Source organism: Mesoplodon bidens (assembly GCF_964165515.1).
Source record: "Mesoplodon bidens genome assembly, chromosome: X".
Taxonomy (NCBI): Eukaryota; Metazoa; Chordata; class Mammalia; order Artiodactyla; family Ziphiidae; genus Mesoplodon; species Mesoplodon bidens.
The window spans coordinates 4,328,529-4,348,510 of record NC_138163.1 but is presented as its reverse complement, the minus strand read 5'-3'; the positions used below and the strand labels follow the sequence as shown (position 1 = coordinate 4,348,510).

Here is a 19,982-nt window from a genome sequence, read left to right as displayed (position 1 = left end):
ATGGTAAGAATTTTTGATAATCGGAAGGTCCAGGATGAAGTGGAAAAGATAAGACTTTCATGGATATAAGAAATGTTCACGTTTGACTTTTCGCTGTAAAGTGACCCTTTTGATTAAGGCAGGCAGGCCTGCGTTCAGCAAATCACTGAGTGCACTGGGTGGTGGGGTAGTGGGCCGGGGCTGGGGTGGGAGTGTCATAAAACAGAGATGGCCCCGGCACCTAAAGGGCTCCCAGTCTAAGGTGAGCAATGAGACATGTGCTCGATAAACTCGGATACGAAATAGCTGCTGATTGGTGTTTTAGGGGAGGGCTTGAGACACACCCTTCCCATCTCTAAAGGGACTGAAAAGGTTTAAAGCACTTCTGGCCCTATACATGAGGCAGTTTTCCTGGGAAGGCATTTGTTGAGCTGGGTTGAGCTGAGAGTGCCAAGTAGGGTTTAGTAATGAGGGTAAATGATTAAACAAGAGTGTGGTCTCTACACACAGTGGAATATTATTCAGTCTTCAAAAGGAAGGAAATTCTTTTATTTTATTTTATTAGTTTCTGCTTTATAACAAAGTGAATCAGTCATACATATACATCTGTTCCCACATCCCTTCCCTCTTGCATCTCCCTCCCTCCCACCCTCCCTATCCCACCCCTCCAGGCGGTCACAAAGCACCGAGCTGATCTCCCTGTGCTATGCGGCTGCTTCCCACTATCTATCTACCTTACGTTTGGTAGTGTATATATGTCCATGCCTCTCTCTCGCTTTGTCACAGCTTACCCTTCCCCCTCCCCATATCCTCAAGTCCATTCTCTAGTAGGTCTGTGTCTTTATTCCTGTTTTACCCCTAGGTTCTTCATGACATTTTTTCCCTTAAATTCCATATATATGTGTTAGCATACGGTATTTGTCTTTCTCTTTCTGACTTACTTCACTCTGTATGACAGACTCCAGGTTTATCCACCTCATTACAAATAGCTCAGTTTCATTTCTTTTTATGGCTGAGTAATATTCCACTGTATGTATGTGCCACATCTTCTTTATCCATTCATCCGATGATGGACACTTAGGTTGTTTCCATCTCCGGGCTATTGTGAATAGAGCTGCAATGAATATTTTGGTACATGTCTCTTTTTGAATTATGGTTTTCTCAGGGTATATGCCCAGTAGTGGGATTGCTGGGTCATATGGTAGTTCTATTTTTAGTTTTTTAAGGAACCTCCATACTGTTCTCCATAGTGGCTGTACCAATTCACATTCCCACCAGCAGTGCAAGAGTGTTCCCTTTTCTCCACACCCTCTCCAGCATTTATTGTTTCTAGATTTTTTGATGATGGCCATTCTGACTGGTGTGAGATGATATCTCATTGTAGTTTTGATTGGCATTTCTCTAATGATAAAAGATGTTGAGCATTCTTTCATGTGTTTGTTGGCAATCTGTATATCTTCTTTGGAGAAGTGTCTATTTAGGTCTTCTGCCCATTTTTGGATTGGGTTGTTTGTTTTTTTGCTATTGAGCTGCATGAGCTGCTGGTAAATTTTGGAGATTAATCCTTTGCCAGTTGCTTCATATGCAAATATTTTCTCCCATTCTGAGGGTTGTCTTTTGGTTTTCTTTATGGTTTCCTTTGCTGTGCAAAAGCTTTGAAGTTTCATTAGGTCCCATTTGTTTATCTTTGTTTTTATTTCCATTTCTCTAGGAGGTGGGTCAAAAAGGATCTTGCTGTGATTTATGTCATAGAGTGTTCTGCCTATGTTTTCCTCTAAGAGTTTGATAGTTTCTGGCCTTACATTTAGGTCTTTAATCCATTTTGAGCTTATTTTTGTGTATGGTGTTAGGGAATGATCTAATCTCATACTTTTACATGTCCCTGTCCAGTTTTCCCAGCACCACTTATTGAAGAGACTGTCCTTTCTCCACTGTACATTCCTGCCTCCTTTATCAAACATAAGTTGACCATATGTGCGTGGGTTTATCTCTGGGCTTTCTATCCTGTTCCATTGATCTATCTTTCTGTTTTTGTGCCAGTACCACACTGTCTTGATTACTGTAGCTTTGTAGTATAGTCTGAAGTCAGGGAGCCTGATTCCTCCAGCTCCGTTTTTCGTTCTCAAGATTGCTTTGGCTATTCGGGGTCTTTTGTTTTTTTTTTTTTTTTTTTTTTTTTTTTTCTTTTTGCGGTATGTGGGCCTCTCACTGCTGTGGCTTCTCCCGTTGCGGAGCACAGGCTCTAGACGCGCAGGCTCAGCGGCCATGGCTCACGGGCCGAGCCGCTCCGCGGCATGTGGGACCCTCCCAGACCGGGGCACGAACCCGTGTCCCCTGCATCGGCAGGCGGACTCTCAACCACTGCGCCACCAGGGAGGCCCGGTCTTTTGTTTTTCCAAACAAATTTTGAGATTTTTTGTTCTAGTTCTGTGAAAAATGCCAGTGGTAGTTTGACAGGGATTGCATTGAATCTGTAGATTGCTTTGGGTAGTAGAGTCATTTTCACAATATTGATTCTTCCAATCCAGGAACATGGTATATCTCTCCATCTATTTGTATCATCTTTAATTTCTTTCATCAGTGTCTTATAATTTTCTGCATACAGGTCTTTTGTCTCCTTAGGTAGGTTTATTCCTAGGTATTTTATTCTTTTTGTTGCAATGGTAAATGGGAGTGTTTTCTTGATTTCACTTTCCGATTTTTCATCATTAGTGTATAGGAATGCCAGAGATTTCTGTGCATTAATTTTGTATCCTGCTACTTTACCAAATTCATTGATTAGCTCTAGTAGTTTTCTGGTAGCATCTTTAGGATTCTCTATGTATAGTATCATGTCATCTGCAAACAGTGACAGCTTTACTTCTTCTTTTCCAATTTGGATTCCTTTTATTTCCTTTTCTTCTCTGTTTGCTGTGGCTAAAACTTCCAAAACTAGGTTGAATAAGAGTGGTGAGAGTGGGCAGCCTTGTCTTGTTCCTGATCTTAGTGGAAATGGTTTCAGTTTTTCACCATTGTGGACGATGTTGGCTGTGGGTTTGTCATATATGGCCTTTATTATGCTGCGGAAAGTTCCCTCTATGCCTACTTTCTGCAGGGTTTTTATCATAAATGGGTGTTGAATTTTGTCAAAAGCTTTCTCTACATCTATTGAGATGATCACATGGTTTGTCTCCTTCAATTTGTTAATATGGTGTATCACATTGATTGATTTGCATATATTGAAGAATCCTTGCATTCCTGGAATAAACCCCGCTGGATCATGGTGTATGATCCTTTTAATGTGCTGTTGGATTCTGTTTGATAGTATTTTGTTGAGGATTTTTGCGTCTATGTTCATCAGAGATATAAGCCTGTAGTTTTCTTTCTTTGTGACATCCTTGTCTGGTTTTGGTATCAAGGTGATGGTGGCCTCATAGAATGAGTTTGGGAGTGTTCCTCCCTCTGCTATATTTTGGAAGAGTTTGAGAAGGATAGGTGTTAGCTCTTCTCTAAATGTTTGATAGAATTCGCCTGTGAATCCATCTGGTCCTGGGCTTTTGTTTGTTGGAAGATTTTTGTTTGTTTGTTTGTTGGCTGTGTTGGTTCTTCATTGTTGCTCATGGGTTTTCTCTAGTTGCAGCGAACGGGGGCTGCTCTTCATTGTGGTGCACAGGCTTCTCATTGCGGTGGCTTCTCTTGTTGTGGAGCATGGCCCCTAGGCACACAGGCTTCTAAAGCTCAGGCTCAGTAGTTGTGGCGCACAGGCTTAGTTGCTCCACAGTGTGTGGGATCTTCCCAGACCAGGGCTCAAACCTATGTCCCCTGCATTGGCAGGTGGACTCTCAACCACTGCACCACCAGGGAAGCCCCTGTTGGAAGATTTTTAATCACAGTTTCAATTTCAGTGCTTGTGATTGGTCTATTCATATTTTCTATTTCTTCCTGAGTCAGTCTTGGCAGGTTGTGCATTTCTAAGAATTTGTCCATTTCTTCCACGTTGTCCAGGAAGGAAATTCTGACATGTGCTACAACTTGGGTGAGCCTTGAGGACGTTATGCTAAATGAGATCAGCCAGGCCTAAACAGACGAAGAGTGTATGATTCCACTTACACATGGTGCCTCGAGGAGTCAGATTTGCAAAGACAGAAACTAGAAGGGTGATTTCCGGGGGCTGGGGGTAGTAAGGGGATGGAGAGTTATGGTCTAATGGGCACAGAGTTTCAGCTCTGCAAGATCGAAGAGCCCTGGAGATCGGTTGCACGATGATGTAAATGTGCTTAACACTAGCGCACTGGACATTTAAAAATGGTTGAGATGGTAAATTGGATGTCATGTGTATTTTACCTCAATTTAAAAACTGAAAAAATACAGTGCATTATCTCAAGGTGAAAAAAGTAATGAAGAGGAGGCTTCTTCAACCCTAAGACTGCAAAGGACCCAAAGCTGGAAAGTGGAGAAAGCCTGATGAGTTCAGTTTGGTGGCAGGTTCGTTGGAGGAAGTCGGGAAGGGTGAAGCCAGGTCAGGAAGGGCCTTACACACCAGCAGAGGAGCTCAGCCTGGGGTTTGCACTCAGCCGCAAGGCAGTGACATGCAGGGAGCTCCGTTCAGGAAGCTCAGGCTGGCAGGCAGCAGATGGAGGGTGATTGGAAAAGCTATCTCAGAGGTCGGGCATTCGGCCAGGAGGCTGTGTGATCGACTCTGGCTGAAGCCACGAGAGCCTGCACTTTGAGGCTTCAGAGGAGGAAGGGACAGGTTGTGAGACACTGGGGGGAGGGAGCAAACAGGACTTTATAATGGATCGGACGGCGGGGATGGAGAAGGAGAAATAAGGGATGAAGTAGAGCAGTGGTTTTCAAAAAGAGTTTCAGGAGCATGATCACGTTTTGAAATGAAATAATTTCCAGAACTTCAATATCTAAAGCTGGTTAAAGCAGAGCAGCTCAGATGGAAGGCAAGGTGGGGAGGACACCGGTTCTGATGCTCCTAGCCCAGGGGTGACCACCATGCCCTTACCAGCCTGGAGAAATCCAGCCTTGGTGACAGGGGAGACCATCCTGCCATTCACAGAAAAAGGGGACTGGTTTGGATGAAAGTTTGGTTTCAGAGCAGTCTGAGGTGCTGATGGGCCATCTTGGTGGAACTTTCCAGAAATGATCACTGCAGGAGCATCAGAGAGAGGGTCAGGTGGAGGTTTCCCTTGGGGAGTTATTTGCTTATTGTCAGATCTGTGCCAGTGCACACAAGACTGGCAAATCCTGTCAAGGTCAAGAGAGAAGGGCTGAGGAATGAACGTTGGGGGATGCCAGCCTTAGAGGGATCCCAGCTCAGAAGAGGAGAAGGAGGAACAGGCACCACGGCAAGTACCGTCAGAGGTAGAACAGTCAGGATCGTCCCGCGGTTGCCAGGGTGGGGCATGGGGGCAGAGTCAGCGGTGTGAACACGGCAAGTGGTCTCGTGACACAGAGTGTCACATCGTTGCAAATCTTCCCACCTACTTCACTCATCTGGATCCCATTCTTTCTATGGCAATGACAGTTCAGGGTGGAACTCAGCAGTCTCTGACTCCTTTGATTTTTGACCTGGTACAGATGAGCTTTCACTCTCCTAAGGCCTGGAAATGAAGAGGTGCTCCTGTGGCATCCCCTAGCAGGAAAGCAGTCAAGCCCTCGCGTGAACGGAAAGGCAGCCTCAGCCTCGGTCCCAGGGTACTGACTGTTGCAGTGCGATGCCTGGTGTGCTGGCATTTTGCTGCCCTGGATCTGGCATTTTGCAGAGTAACTACTTTTCTTACCCTAGAGAAAGTTTCTGGGCTGGTTCCCTTATCAAAAATATACACGTCAGGGTGATGATAATCTCTCTCTCTCTCCCTCTCTCTAGCCTTCCCTCCCTTTCCCATTCTTCCCCTCCCCCCTCACATCTCCGACTGGATTTAGACCTTCACCAATGACTGTCTCACTGGGATGATGGAGCTATGTAGTCACATCACGTGACTAGCTTGGGGTTTGGTGTCATCATAGAACAAAAGCTGGTGATTCCCAGAGTTCATGACATACAGCAGGGTCACCTGTGTATCCCCCAGCTGTGTACATTGTTTTCTTTTCTCTCGTCTCATTTTCTAGTGTGCTTGACATGCAAAGCATTTATGAAAAGATGCTCTAAAAATCTGGACCTAATGGAAATTCTTTGTCCTCCTTTTTCCCAGGAGGGAGACACTCCAAAAAAGGCACCCTCTGCCACCGCCACTGTCACCAACACTGCTATTGCCACTGTCACTGCTACTGCCATTGTCACCGCCACTGCCATGGCCACTGCCACGGCCACTGCCACTACCACCACCACTACCACTACTATTTCCACCATCACCTCCACCATCACTACTGGCCTCATGGACAGCAGTCACCTGGAGATGACATCCTGGGCGGCCCTGCCCGTTCTTTCCAGCAGCACTACCAGTGTCCGGAGACCCAAGCTCACTTTTGATGACTCGTATGTTGTCCCAAGATTCTCTGGAGTGGTGAACGGGGGTGGGGGCAGTATGGCTTTTTGAGCACCGTGCATGTGTCACCCGAAATAAGGCCTCAGAGGCAGCAGTGCAGCTCCTATAGCCTTGAAAGTAGATTCCTCCCCTCCTCACACACACCTCTATCCCAATCGAGAAACATCGCTGGCCCATTTTAATTGTGGAGCTCTGTTACTGTTTCCGAAGGCAGGTGCTGAATCCCAGCTTGCTTGGTCCTCCTTGCTTACCCATGTCCTCAGATAGAACTGTGTGCCAGCAAAGAGAATTATAGCTAGGTTCTCTTGGATCTGTTTGGGCAGCTGGAATGGTTGGGGTTGGAGGATGTGGGTATTTATCCTAATGGGCCATTATGCACTTCCGATTTCATTCACTGGACTATTTCAAGCTTGGTTATTAGATGCATGACAAGCATTCATCCTCCCTGTTCAAGGCATTGTATAGGAATGGATTTATAGCCCCCCAAAATTGTGACTATTCGGTCTTTTAATGAAAAGATGAAACATTGCTTTCTGAACGTGCTCGTTTTGTTTGTTTAGGGTTCACAACGCTGATTATTACATGCAAGAGGCGAAGAAGCTGAAGCACAAAGCTGATGCACTGGTAGGTTTCCTTTCTCCCATTGCTCTCCTCCCATTCAGGTATTAGGCTTTGAAGGAAAACAAACAAGGCACTTTACAAACGAGTCAAACCTTTTCATTGCTGCTGTGACATAGAGAGATTGGAGCTGGTTAATTCCTTAGCACTGGGATTCCCCAAGGTCTTGGTGCCATGTTGCCCTGCCATTCTTGGTTTTCCCATTCTTGGTTTTCCCATTCTTCTTCCCCTTGGTCCAACTTCAGAAGCTCAATGGCTTGTACTGTCTTTCAAGTGATTTTGAAATGACCTTTGAAACTGCCCTGGGGAAGGTGGGAGCTCCCATGGATTCCAGTAAACCCGAACTGGTGTGGGCAGGGAGAGGGCTGCTGAGAGCCAGTTAAGTGGCCTCAGTCATTGGCTCTGGGAAACTCAGGTCTGTAGAAAAATCTCAGCTCCTCGCTGCATTTGATGACATGTTTCCAGAGTGAGGCCCACAGCCAGCCTAGGTCCCTGCACACAGAAAGGAAGTTCTGTTCTCTGGATTTCCCCCGACACTTGGCCTCACTGCCTCCAAGGGTTGTGAGAGCATGGGGAGTCATCTGATTGACTGAGCCACCTAACAGGGGGTCTCAATCATGTGGTACGATCACTTGGGGAGCTTTAAACTAGCCCTGATGCCCAAGCTGCACCCCAGAGAAATGGAATCAGAATTTCCGACACTGGGACCCAGGCATGGGTGTTTAAGCTCCCCCCGGGTGATTCCCAAGTGCAGCCGAGGTTGAGAGCCACTGCCCTCAATTCAGGGTCCTCACCTTTGACTAAAGCCCAGCATAATTAGAGGTGTCAGTTCAACTCCGCTGGGTTAAAAAAAAAAATCACACCCTCCATCATCACATTGTGTCCAGTCAGGACTTAGCTGCCCTGTGCTGTTTGCCACTGGGTGGGCTATAATGGAGGACCACGACGGTCTCTGTGCTGTGACTTGCGCGTGGCCACCATCCACTGCCCTCCAAAGGGCCACGGTACATAAGGAGATAATCGGTATGTCTTTAGTATTAAAATTTCCATGGGGTGTGTGAAAAAAAAATCTAAAAAATCTCCCTCGGTGGTGGGTGGGGGTGGGAAGGAATGATAGCAAAAAAAGAAAAGGTTGAGAAATACTCATTTAGAGGAAGATGTCTTTGCTTGGCTTACGTCTACACCAGAGCTAGGCACTCCTTTGGAGTTCAAGCCCCTAACTGGCCCTGTGGCCCATGTAGTCTTCTCTCTGGACTTCAGTTATTCCTTTTGCAAAAAGAGAGATTTGGGCCAGGTGATCTTTAAGGATCCTTCCAGCTGTGGGCTTGCAAATGAAAAGTCAGTTTCAAAAATCAGGATGTAAAGCTTAATTTCCACAGGGGAGAGCCAATCAGAGTCAGATGACCTAAGGAAATTATCTTGTAAGGCAAGAGAAGAAGGACGTTTTCATAAAATCGCTTTGAATGGGGCAGAAACCGATATTTTTCCACAACAGCTTACAGAAACGAAACCACAGAATTCCTGCAGTACATAAAAGCTGGAGAACATTTATTGCAAAGAGAGTCATTTACAGCAAGAGATTCTGCAGGACCTGTAACTCATCATTTTATAGATGTACTTAATCCTTTGCTAGAGACAGCTACTCTGCCGTTTTGAGAATTGAAACCTTCACAGTTGCATAGAAAATATTTTGATAAAAGGTATACAAGAAAATTAAAATAGCTCAATCTGCATTCTATTGGTTCTTTCACATAAAATTCTGTATTAGTGGAATTCTCCTATCCAGCTATCAAAAATTGAAAATGTTAAATACTGTTAGAAAATACTCACTATAAAAGTGTCATATATAATATTCATTACACATAAAAAAGAAATCAGTATGTCTAAGTCAGTTTAATCGTGACCATTATCGGGGCTAAAACCTTTTGCAATAAAATTTTACTAAACTAAAATATTTAGTAGGGCTATATTTGGGGGCTTTTTGACACACTATTTCAGACCATCATTTACAGTGAAAGTGATGTGATTATCGTCAACAGTCACACTGCAACTTCCCCTTTTTCATGGCAATAGCATCCATTTGTTACTCTTCTCCCGGGGGTGGGGATGATGTGCTTATCTAGAGTTCCAAGCAAAGACTAAATGAGTTAGTTATCCAGGAGGCTTGTAAAAAGCAAGGTTTCATTGCCGGCTCTGTCTAGAGGACATTATGATGACCAGTCTAGTAAATGTAGTCAAGAGAAACTAGTCGAGGCAGTGATTTGGATCCCAGTCCACCAAAAAGATAACAACAACAGGAATACCACAAAGACATGATACCTTGGCTGCAGTTTTCTCTTCTCAACCAGCCCCCATGTCATGGCAATAGAACCTGAAATCAGTTACATCCTTGTCTAGACAAATTCCTAATTGTTCCCCTCCGTAGGTCAACCTTGGCACTGTTGGGCTGGGCAGTTCTCCACTGTGGGAGCTGTCCTGTGCATTGAGGGGTGTTGAACAGCATCTCCAGCCTGTGTCCACTAGATGCCCCCCATCCCTAGTGGTGACAACCAAAAAGGTGTCCAGACATTGCCAAATGTTCCCTGGGGGAGGAGTGCAAAGTTGCCCCAGGTTGAACACCACTGCTTTAGATGAAGGAGAGAAGAGGAACCGTCATGTTGACAAGTCTTCTTCCTGTTTCAGTTTGATAAATTTGGCAAAGCCGTGAATTATGCCGATGCAGCCCTGTCCTTCACCGAATGTGGCAACGCGATGGAGCGCAACCCTCTGGAAGCCAAGTCTCCGTACACCATGTACTCTGAGACAGTGGAGCTTCTCAGGTTCGTGCCTTTCTGCTACCTTCTTCCTTAGCTCTTTCCAGTCATAATTAGAAGCTGCTTGCTATGTTTGAGAACTATCACTTCCACATAATAATGACTCATCCAAGGCATCTTCTTCTTAGCAGTCATCATAATTCGTTCTTGCCATTTTATTCATGTCATGGAAAATTTATAACTGATGGACACTGCTTGTATCAATTATTCCCTTCAGAGGTTATAACGTGAGTGTTACAATTTGCAATATTCATAAAATTAAAATGGAAAGGTAGTGGATGCGAGTAAAGTATCATCATTTCACTGCTTGGCGTGGACACTTGTCTTTTCAAAGCGCAGTTCTATAATTCACAAAAAGCAGTGCTATTGGGATTTCTGTTATAAACCATGTTTTCTAAAAATTTCTGCCTCAGTTACTAAAAATGGAGGGGCACTGTTCCAACACACAGCCAGCTTTGGAGGCCGCAGCTGTGGAGTAGACGTTCCATGCATCTGGAATTTGAGGGACAGTCAAGGTGGTAGCAGGGGGAGGGGAGAGATGAGGTTGATAATAGAGAAGAGTGTATTAACGGCACAGATTATTGGTTTCATTTGCATTTTGAATGAAATTTTCTGGCCTGTTGCTCTTGGTGCAGTGGAGTTTGTGGGTAATCAAAAAATTCTTGTAAGAAGGGGAAAGAGAAGAAATGATATTCATTCTAGTGCTTTCCAGTAATCTGCAGGTATTTGTACAAGAATTTCCTCTACCTCTGAATAGTGGATAAGCACTCTCATTTGCAGGATGGACTACATCATGGCTTTTGATTGAGTGAGCAGTTCTTCACCTGATAGGTCCTTGTATCCCAGCCACCTCTGGCTTGATTAATCGATAATGCCAGGCCTGCTTTTTATTGTGTTCTTGAATCTGCAATAAACTGTTACAAATCTGAGGACTCTTGTACCTAAACCTTCAGACAGACATAGGACAGATTTAGCATGCATATTTTCCCAAGAAAGCATTTGAAAAGATCAGAAGAATGGGAGCCATTATAAAGAAGAAGAAGAAAAAAAAAAACTATGGTTACATAGAATCAGAAGATTTAGTTAAAGCCACCAAAGTAGGGAGATTATGAGGAAAGTTCCAGCCTTACCTTGACAGGCCAGGCAGCCATCTTTGGCTTTTCGCTGCTCTGAGAAGTATATAAAGTATCTCTCAGACTTACGTTATGCTCTGTGAAAGCCACCACTGCCATTTGTAGCTTTCAAGGGGAAATTAATTTCTCAGTGTCTATACGAGGCTGCCTGCAGTTTTCAAAGATGCACAAGATGAAAATCCTGGCAGAAACGATAAGGATTCAAAATGGAGGGGAAACTTTAATGAACAAACCTGCAGAAAAGCCATGCCTTCTATTCATCCCCAAATGCAAATTAAAACAAGGCACTTTTTAAATTGACAGGAAAATGTAAAAATGTTAATACCTAGTGTTAGCACATACGCAAAATAATGGTGAACTGGGCCTCCTCCATGCTGTTGATGGGAATGGAAATTGATCCTTGTAAATTGAGGGCAATTTGGTATTGTGTAGGAAAACCTATACAAGTGAGCATTCATATCTTTTGAGCCAGTAATTCAACTTCCAGAAATTTGAATTTTCTGTACTGAAGAAAAGACTTGTAAGAGGAGAACGAGTTATCTGTACAGTGTTCAGTTTGGCCTATATTATAGCACCCAATTAGAAGCAAACCAAATCATCAACAGTAGAAGGGTAATTAATTACATCGCAGTACACTCAACAGAATGATTTGCAGCCATTGAAATGCAACAATGATGGAGACTATGTAGCTGCACGAAAATGTTTATAATATGATGTTAAAGTAAAAGCAAGCCACAGAATTATAGACACATTGCATTTCTGACCACGAAAAGCATGTTTCTGCATGTGGACCAACCTGGAAGGGAAATAAGGTCATATCTGTAATTGGGGGTGAGATTATGGGTGTTTTCACTCTCTCTATATATATTTTTTTCTTTTAGGAAAACACATGCTCTCTAAATAGAAAAGCAAAACATCAAATTTCACTTTTGGTAAAAATGCCATGTGAATCGCTGAGTGATATTTATTTCCATTAGAAAACACTTCTTTTTCCTTTATTGTTTACAATATTTTTCTTTTTGTCTAAGCACAGTTGCTTTTGTACATGATGTGATAGTTTACTCCCCATAGGAGTATATTTTCAGTGGAACCTGGTGAAAGTCAATGGAGAATTTATAGCCATTCACTTTTAAGTCAGTATTTTGAACCTTTATTTTGAGATAATTGGATATTCACATGCAGTTATAAGAAATGACACAGAAAGTTCCTGTGTACCTCTCCCCCACCCCCCCCGTTTCCCCCCATCTAACGTAGGTCTAGTCCAAGATCACAGCCAGGACAAGGACATTGCTACAGTCCACCTGCCTTACTCAGATGTCATCAGGTCTTTTTTCTCCCAGATTTTACCAGTTCTACACGCACTACTTTGTATGTCCTCTATATATGTAGAACTTCACATTTTCTAGTATATGTGTGTGTATAATTTTTTTTTGGAGAGAAATTTCAGTTGGGAATAAAATGGGCTAAAGCAACTAAGTCTTCTGGCCCATGTAAGCCATTGGAACTCCACTATCAAGGCACTTCAACAGTGGCTGCAATTAGAGGGTAACTGTAATAGGAACATGGTTTTGAGTAGCGTAATTTTATGTTGAAGAGATTTTTATTACCCTCTCCCTGACGGTATGCTGGCTGCAGAGGGAGGACCCCATTTTTTTCATTCAAGTAATTATGGTTGCTCTGAGCCTTGGGAATCTGCAATAGACATATACTTGGGAAGACAAGTGGGGCATCACAATGACTTGACATTTCAGTGATCCATCTGTCAAAGACAGATTTATGACATCATAAGAAGCCTTTTTGCTTAATATGGCAACAACAGGAGGGACCCACATCAACTGCGTGGGTCCTTTTGCTGGAAAATGTTCACTGGACACAACTGGGGCAGTAACTGGGGAGAGCAGAGTGATGAGGGCACCGGTGTTCCGGGGAGGCTGCTGAAGGTGCGGGCTCACCCTTGCCTTCTCGTAATCGAGAGCTAGTCGGGGCTGCCTGCACATCTTCAACTTCCCTCTGCAACACTGAACTCTGTTACTTATCCCACCACGAGTGCCTGTGAAATTGCATTAAAGCTCAGACAATGATTTTATGCAATGAATTGATTTTCAGACAATGATTTTATGCAATGAATTGATTTTCAAGAGTCTAAATGCCCAGAATGGAATCTGCTCAGCTCGAAGAAAAATAAGGGGAACTTACTCAACCTTTGATCTCCCCGGTGTGGAACAGTAATGAGTAAAGAGAATAGAAAGACAAAATATACAAGCACCATAAATTAGGGGCACTCAGACCTTTACCTGCTATGAAATGTACCTCCCTTAAAAAACAACCAAAAAAAACACTTCCTAGAGGAATATGTTTCATACCTGAGCCATTAGAAACACACAGCTATTGTAACTGTGTGATGGAGGCCTCCGTACACTCAGGTCAGACACAGCTGTGTTATTATTTACCTCATCTGTCAAAAACTCAACTGAAACTGACTTTTGTGTCCACGTCTCATTGAAAGCCAATAATATTGTTTAAGTAGAATGTTCTTAGAAACAGTATTTTGCCAGCATTTATACACACGCCAGACCCACAGTAGTTCCACAGCACTATTCTGGAACGTGGGCTCCGGATATAGCTGGCTTCTCCAGAGCTAGCTTCCACTGTCACAGCAGTGCCATCGTGACACTCCTGTGGTCGTCATCTTGTATACATTTTCAGGAAAGCACACTTTTGCCCACATGCCCTTCTCAGTCCTAACACCCAGAGCAAATGTGGGGCTAGTGCATTTAGGTGACGAGAACACCAATGACTTTGGGACTTTCTGAAGGGTCAGACGGATTCCACTTGAGCTTGTCCTTTCTCTTCAAAGGTATGCAATGAGGCTGAAGAACTTTGCAAGCCCCCTGGCTTCGGATGGGGACAAAAAGCTGGCTGTACTATGGTAAGCCTCCTGGAGAACCACCAGGAAACAGCTGACATGTTGCAGAAGGATTTGAAAAGTCAACTTAAGCTGCTTACCCCCAGATCATTTTTCTTGTTTCCCATTAAACTCTGGAAGGCTAACTGGTGGATTTCTTCAGTCGCTGACTAAACATTTACTCTCCGAATTTATACCCTTATCAAGATGGGATTTTAATGCTTACCCCTTCTTTTTTTATTATTTTTTTTGATTTTTTTTTTTTTTTTGCCGCACGCGGGCCTCTCATTGTTGTGGCCTCTCCCGTTGCGGAGCACAGGCTCCAGACGCGCAGGCCCAGCGGCCATAGCTCATGGGCCCAGCCGCTCCACGGCATGCGGGATCCTCCCAGGCTGGGCACGAACCCGTGTCCCCTGCATCGGCAGGTGGACTCTCAACCACTGTGCCACCAGGGAAGCCCCATCTTCTGTTTTTATAAAAACGACACAAATTTATTATCTTACAGTTCTGAAGGTCAGAAGTCTGAAATGTGTTTCACAAGCTTATAATCAGAGTGTCAGTGAGGCTGCATTCCTTCCAGAGGCTCTAGGGGAGAATCAACTTCCTGGGCTTTTCCAGCTTTTAGAAGCCACCTGCACTCCTTGGCTCATGGCCCCTTCGTCCGTCCTCAAAGTCATCAGCGTAGCTTCTTAAAATAGCTCCCCGACTTTGACATTCGGCCTCCTTCTTCCACCTTTTGTTAACTCTTTTTTTCTTTTTTTAAAATTTTATTGAAGTGTAATTGATTTACGATGTTGTGTTAATTTCCGCTGTGCAGCACAGTGACTCAGTTATACATCTATATATATTATTTTTCATATTGGTTTCCATTATGCTTTATCACTGGATGTTGAGTATAGTTCCCTGTGCTATGCTTACTCCTTCTTTTTAATTTTTTTTTCTTTTTTCACTTATATTCCTCAGTAACCGTAGGAGAGTAACTGCAAAATAGGAATCAGTTTTTAGTTTTATAGGTTTGATTAAGCATTGGCATTAACACGGTCCTTTCCTCATCACCACAGCTACCGATGCTTATCACTTCTCTACCTGAGGATGTTCAAACTGAAGAAGGACCACGCCATGAAGTACTCCAGATCACTGATGGAATATTTTAAGGTAATCCTTATTTGGTATAATTTATAGGCCCCGGGTGATTAAATCACTAATGAGACATGGCAGGCATGTTATTAAATGTCAAGGTTGCTTCTGCCAAAGGCTTAACCTTCCTCGTCCTGGCTCCTCCCACCTCTCCTTTGGGGCTCAGCAGAGAGCTTAGGTTTGATTTGATTCCAGAGAGAGAAGGTACAATAGTTCAATCCCCTGATGATTCTCTGGACTGAACAAATGGCCCCGGGCAGCTTCCCAGCTGCAGTCGGGGGGGCTATGCCTTCTGCCCACCCTGCACAGCGGACCCGCCAGAGGAGGCGGCTGGAGCTGTGGCCATGGCTATGGCCGGTCTCGTGTTACATGAGATGCCAGCCTAGAAATTTCTCGGCAGTGAGAGAAGTCACTGTAGCCACCCTGGGCTCTGCGGGGATAGCCACACCCCCTTTGACCATGGGGAGTCTTGGAGGACAGTGGTTGAACTTGAAGACAGCTGATTGCTTTGGCTGCCAAAATAAACAAACAATAAATAAACAAATGCATCGTCTAGGGAGCTGAAGTTTTTTTTTTTTTCCTCTTTTTTTTTCTTTTTTTTTTTTTTGCGGTACACGGGCCTCTCACTGTTGTGGCCTCTCCCGTTGCGGAGCACAAGCTCCGGACGCGCAGGCTCAGCGGCCATGGCTCACGGGCCCAGCCGCTCCGCGGCATGTGGGATCCTCCCGGACCGGGGCACGAACCCACATCCCCTGCATGGGCAGGTGGACTCTCAACCGCTGCGCCACCAGGGAAGCCCTGAAGTTTTTAATCTGCAAGCAAAACATATTTCAACCATGAGATACAATGCCAAAATGCGGGAATGAGCCCGAATGAAAACTCCAAGCCTGGAGCTAGGCCTGGCCACTGTGCCGGGTATCACTGGCTTGAGGGTCCTTGGAGCTTCTGTGGCTTCTACCTCCATAACACTGGTCACGTCTTAGAGTTGAGGGGGCTCAAGGCTCCTGTTGGGTAGGTCTTAAAAGGAAAAGGACAATTTTATTGATTTATTTAGCAGTAGTATTTTTTTGCCAAGTTCATCAGACCACTTGGCTCAGTTGCACCAAGGCAATTGTTTGAAATGAATCAAATCCTGACCTTACCTCAAACATCAGAACCAGGTGAGAGAGGGTGCACAGCTGTGTGAGGACACCGACTCGGGAAAAGGAGCATGTTCCCCAGCTCTCATGTGGTGTGGCCATAATAAAGCCAGTGCTTGTGGAGGTGAACATGGTCAAATGTAGCAGCTGCCCACGACCGTATGTCTACAGTGTCAGCCTGGGCTGTGGAAAGGCGTCTTGATGCTGTAGGTCTGGGGCAGGTCCTAAGAATGGGCATTTCTAACAAGTTCCCAGGCAATGCTGATGCGGATGCTGATCCTGTGGTCGCGCTTTGAGCCCCAGCCCCAGCATCTGTCCTCTGCGGCCTGTCCTGTGTAGCTTTCAAGGCATTGCAAGATACCAAACAGACGTTAAGTAACTCACTCCTCTGGCAGTGCGTTGAGCTTCTTTGAGGTTCAAAACTGGAGGCTCCCACCTGGTGAGGCCATTATAACGAGTGCATCACTGTCCACATGGGGTGGTGCTGAGTATCAGGTTTTCCTGTGCTCCACAAGTGTACCGCCACTAAAACAGAGACCCATTCTTTTTTTTTAAATGTATTTGATTGAAGTATAGCTGATTTACAATGTTGTGTTAATTTCTGCTGTACAGCAAAGGGATTCAGTTATATACATATATACATTCTTTTTCATATTCTTTTCCATTGTGGTTTATCCCAGCATATCAAATAGAGTTCCCTGTGCTCTACAGTAGGACCTTGTTGTTTATCCATCCTATACATACTAGTTTGCATCTGCTGACCCCAAACTCCCAACACACCCCTCCCCCTTGGCAACCACAAGTCTGCTCTCTATGTCTGTGAGTCCATTTCTGTTTCATAGATAAGTTCATTTGTGTCATATTTTAGATTCCATATATAAGTGATATCATTTGGTATTTGTCTTTCTCTTTCTGACTTACTTCACTTAGTATGATCATCTCTAGGTCCATCCATGTTGCTGCAAATGGCATTATTTCATTCTTTTTATGGCTGAATAATATTCCATTGTATATATAGACCACATCTTCTTTATCTACTCATCCGTTTATGGACATAGGTTGCTTCCATATCTTCGATATTGTAAATAGTGTTGTGATGAACATTGGGATGCATGTATCTTTTCAAAGTATGGTTTTCTCCAAATATACGCCCAGGAGTTGGATTGCTGGATCATATGGTAGTTCTATTTTTAGTTTTTTGAGGAACCTCCATACTGTCTTCCATAGTGGCTGCACCAATTTACATTCCCACCAACAGTGTAGGGGGGTTCCCTTTTTGAGGAGGCCCATTCTTTAAACCAGCCCATCAGAGGGAAAAGATTGTTTAGTGCTCCACTGCACTGCAGCCCTGGGCCAGTTGCACTGCTAAACAAGGAAAACCACCACCACACACACACACACACACACAGACACACACACACACACACACACACAAATGCTGCTTGGTCCTGGAGAGTTCCTGGGATTTCAGAAATGACATCCTACCTTGCATCCCAGGGAAAAAGTTTGTAACTGGAGCTAAAGGTGAAAAGCTTGTCTGTACTCTGAAGAGCTTGTTTTGCAGAATAAATTTCAGATGAGGATAATTAAACCACTTCTTGGAGAACTGAGTCTGATTTCACTGGGCCTTTTAGTATATAAGATCTTTCATCAAGTGACTTTCATGGTCCTGATTGGAGCCCACTAATTATCCCAACCAGCTATTTTCATCGAGTGCGCATCGTGGTGTGCTGACGTACACATACATTCCAGCTCTGGTAAGGAAACAGGAGGCATCCCGAAATGCTGCAATCAATATTAATGTACTCGAAATCACACTTCCATCTGTTTCTGAATTAATAAAACACAAGATAGATGTCCTCATTTCCCTCTTTCTTTCTCTCTTTTAGCAAAACGCTTCAAAAGTCGCTCAGATACCATCTCCATGGGTAGGCAATGGAAAGTAAGTATCTTCGGAAAATTATTTTTTCATGAAAATCAGCGATTGAATAGACCCCAGATATTGGGTATTGACAACCCCAGGTGGAAAGGTCAGTTCTGAATCTACAGTAATTTTGGTGCACACAGAATTCTAGTCAGGTTTCAGCTAATAGCAGGACAGGAAAGTTTAACATGATGTGATTCCAAATTTCTTTCACTATTTGATCTTTAAGCCAAATGACGGCCATAAAAATATCAGTTAATGAGATGGCAAGCACCATGCCATCTCGGGGAGGGTAAAGTTACCTCCACTGCAGTGATTTTTCAATGATTCACTCATTAATGAAAGACCAATGAAATATTCATTGATATATGGTAAGTGCTTTAATAAAACCAGAGGCATAATAGCGCTGAAAATGTGAAGGCACTTCGTCAGCCAATTATCTGAGCCTTCATGATGATTTTTATATTAATACTAAAATACCCTGACCTAAAATGTAAAAGCAGCTACTCTACTGCTGGTCTGAGGCTCAGTGAACTCACCCACTCTGCGGCCGTCCTTAGAGCCCTATCTGCTCGGGGCAACTCAGCCCTCCAGCAGTAGGGCAGGAGCTGGGAAACCAGCTGACGTGGGCCAGAAGCTGCCCTTAGCTCCCAGGGTAAACTAAGAGAGCCCCTTCCTCTCTCTACAATGAAAGGGCCGGACCCAGTGACATCGGAGGCTCATATGAAGACAGGTTCCTTTTCAGGGGGCGACTTGGAATCCTAGTTCTGTCTCAGCCCTGAACTGGCTACATGCCCACACTTAACTGCTTGAGCATCCGTTTCTCCTGTGATTCCAATACCTCCCTCACCACCCCAAGCCCACTTCCCAACAGTGGATGTATACCTTAACAAAGAGCTGGGGGGTTTTCCCCATTTTTCATCATTTCAAAATTCTTATATCTCTGATCAAAACACTTTCTTGAACAGTGAAATAGTCTCCTTTGCCACTTTATAGTTTAAAGCACACTCCCGAAGCAGTGGGACTGTGAACTCTAAGATCATAAAAACATTCAGAGTGAGGGAACAGATCCATTAAAAACTACGTGTTAACTCAATTACTGTATTGAAAGGAAGTACCGTTCAAACTGTTGAATTAGGTCTCACTCTTATACTGACGGACAAAAGTGAAAGAACGCTTCTCTCTGGAAGCTCAGAAAATAAAAATAACTATTGAAAGGCCCAGAGAAAGCTATTTTCACTGAGCACGGAGTAAAGCAAGGGCAAATTCAGGTAAGCAGCCATTAAAGGATCATTGGGAAAAAAAATTTTTTTAATTCTGCAACGAAAGAACTCAAACACATTCTAAGCTTGTGAAGTCACATTAAAAGCCTCCCGAAATGATTTTTAAAGCAGCTTCTGTCTGAAGAAAGCACACTCCCTTTGGTAGTCCAGAGAGCTTTTGAATGAGGCAACTCAAAACCGCCGCCCAGGGGTTACAGCCCATTCATTCAGCAAATACTTTGGGTACATTTCCCTACAAGAGACCTGGGACGCAGCGGACTTCCAAGGGCTCCCTGCACTCGAGAAGCACGCAGTCCAGTGGAGGGGGCTGACAGGTATGAACAAAGTTCTGCAGACACCCAAGAAAAAGAGAGTGCGGGCCTCTGTGGGTGGTCAGGGAGGGCTTCTTTGTCTGCCAGCAACACTATAGCCTGCTTCCCCCAGCGAATGATGACAGCCGGCCCCACACCAGACCTCTCACGATGCCTTCCAGAAGCAACCTTCTCTGACCCTGACCGTGAAGAAGCAGTTGGAAGAAGGAGAAGAAAAATCCGCTTGATATAGAGCAGGGGTCGGCAAACCTTTTCTACAAAGGG

At 44.2% G+C, this 19,982-nt stretch overlaps 1 protein-coding gene across 1 annotated transcript in view; it reads left to right on the top strand.

Moving 5' to 3' along the window:
• Positions 1-19,982, top strand: part of AFF2 (ALF transcription elongation factor 2) — a 504,257-nt gene that overhangs the window by 475,396 nt on the left and 8,879 nt on the right. The window contains exons 14-19 of the mRNA XM_081221467.1: positions 6,162-6,445; positions 7,016-7,079; positions 9,756-9,892; positions 13,877-13,948; positions 14,986-15,079; positions 18,090-18,142. Coding sequence (XP_081077593.1) covers positions 6,162-6,445; positions 7,016-7,079; positions 9,756-9,892; positions 13,877-13,948; positions 14,986-15,079; positions 18,090-18,142 — 704 coding nt within the window. The remainder of the gene's footprint in view (positions 1-6,161; positions 6,446-7,015; positions 7,080-9,755; positions 9,893-13,876; positions 13,949-14,985; positions 15,080-18,089; positions 18,143-19,982) is intronic.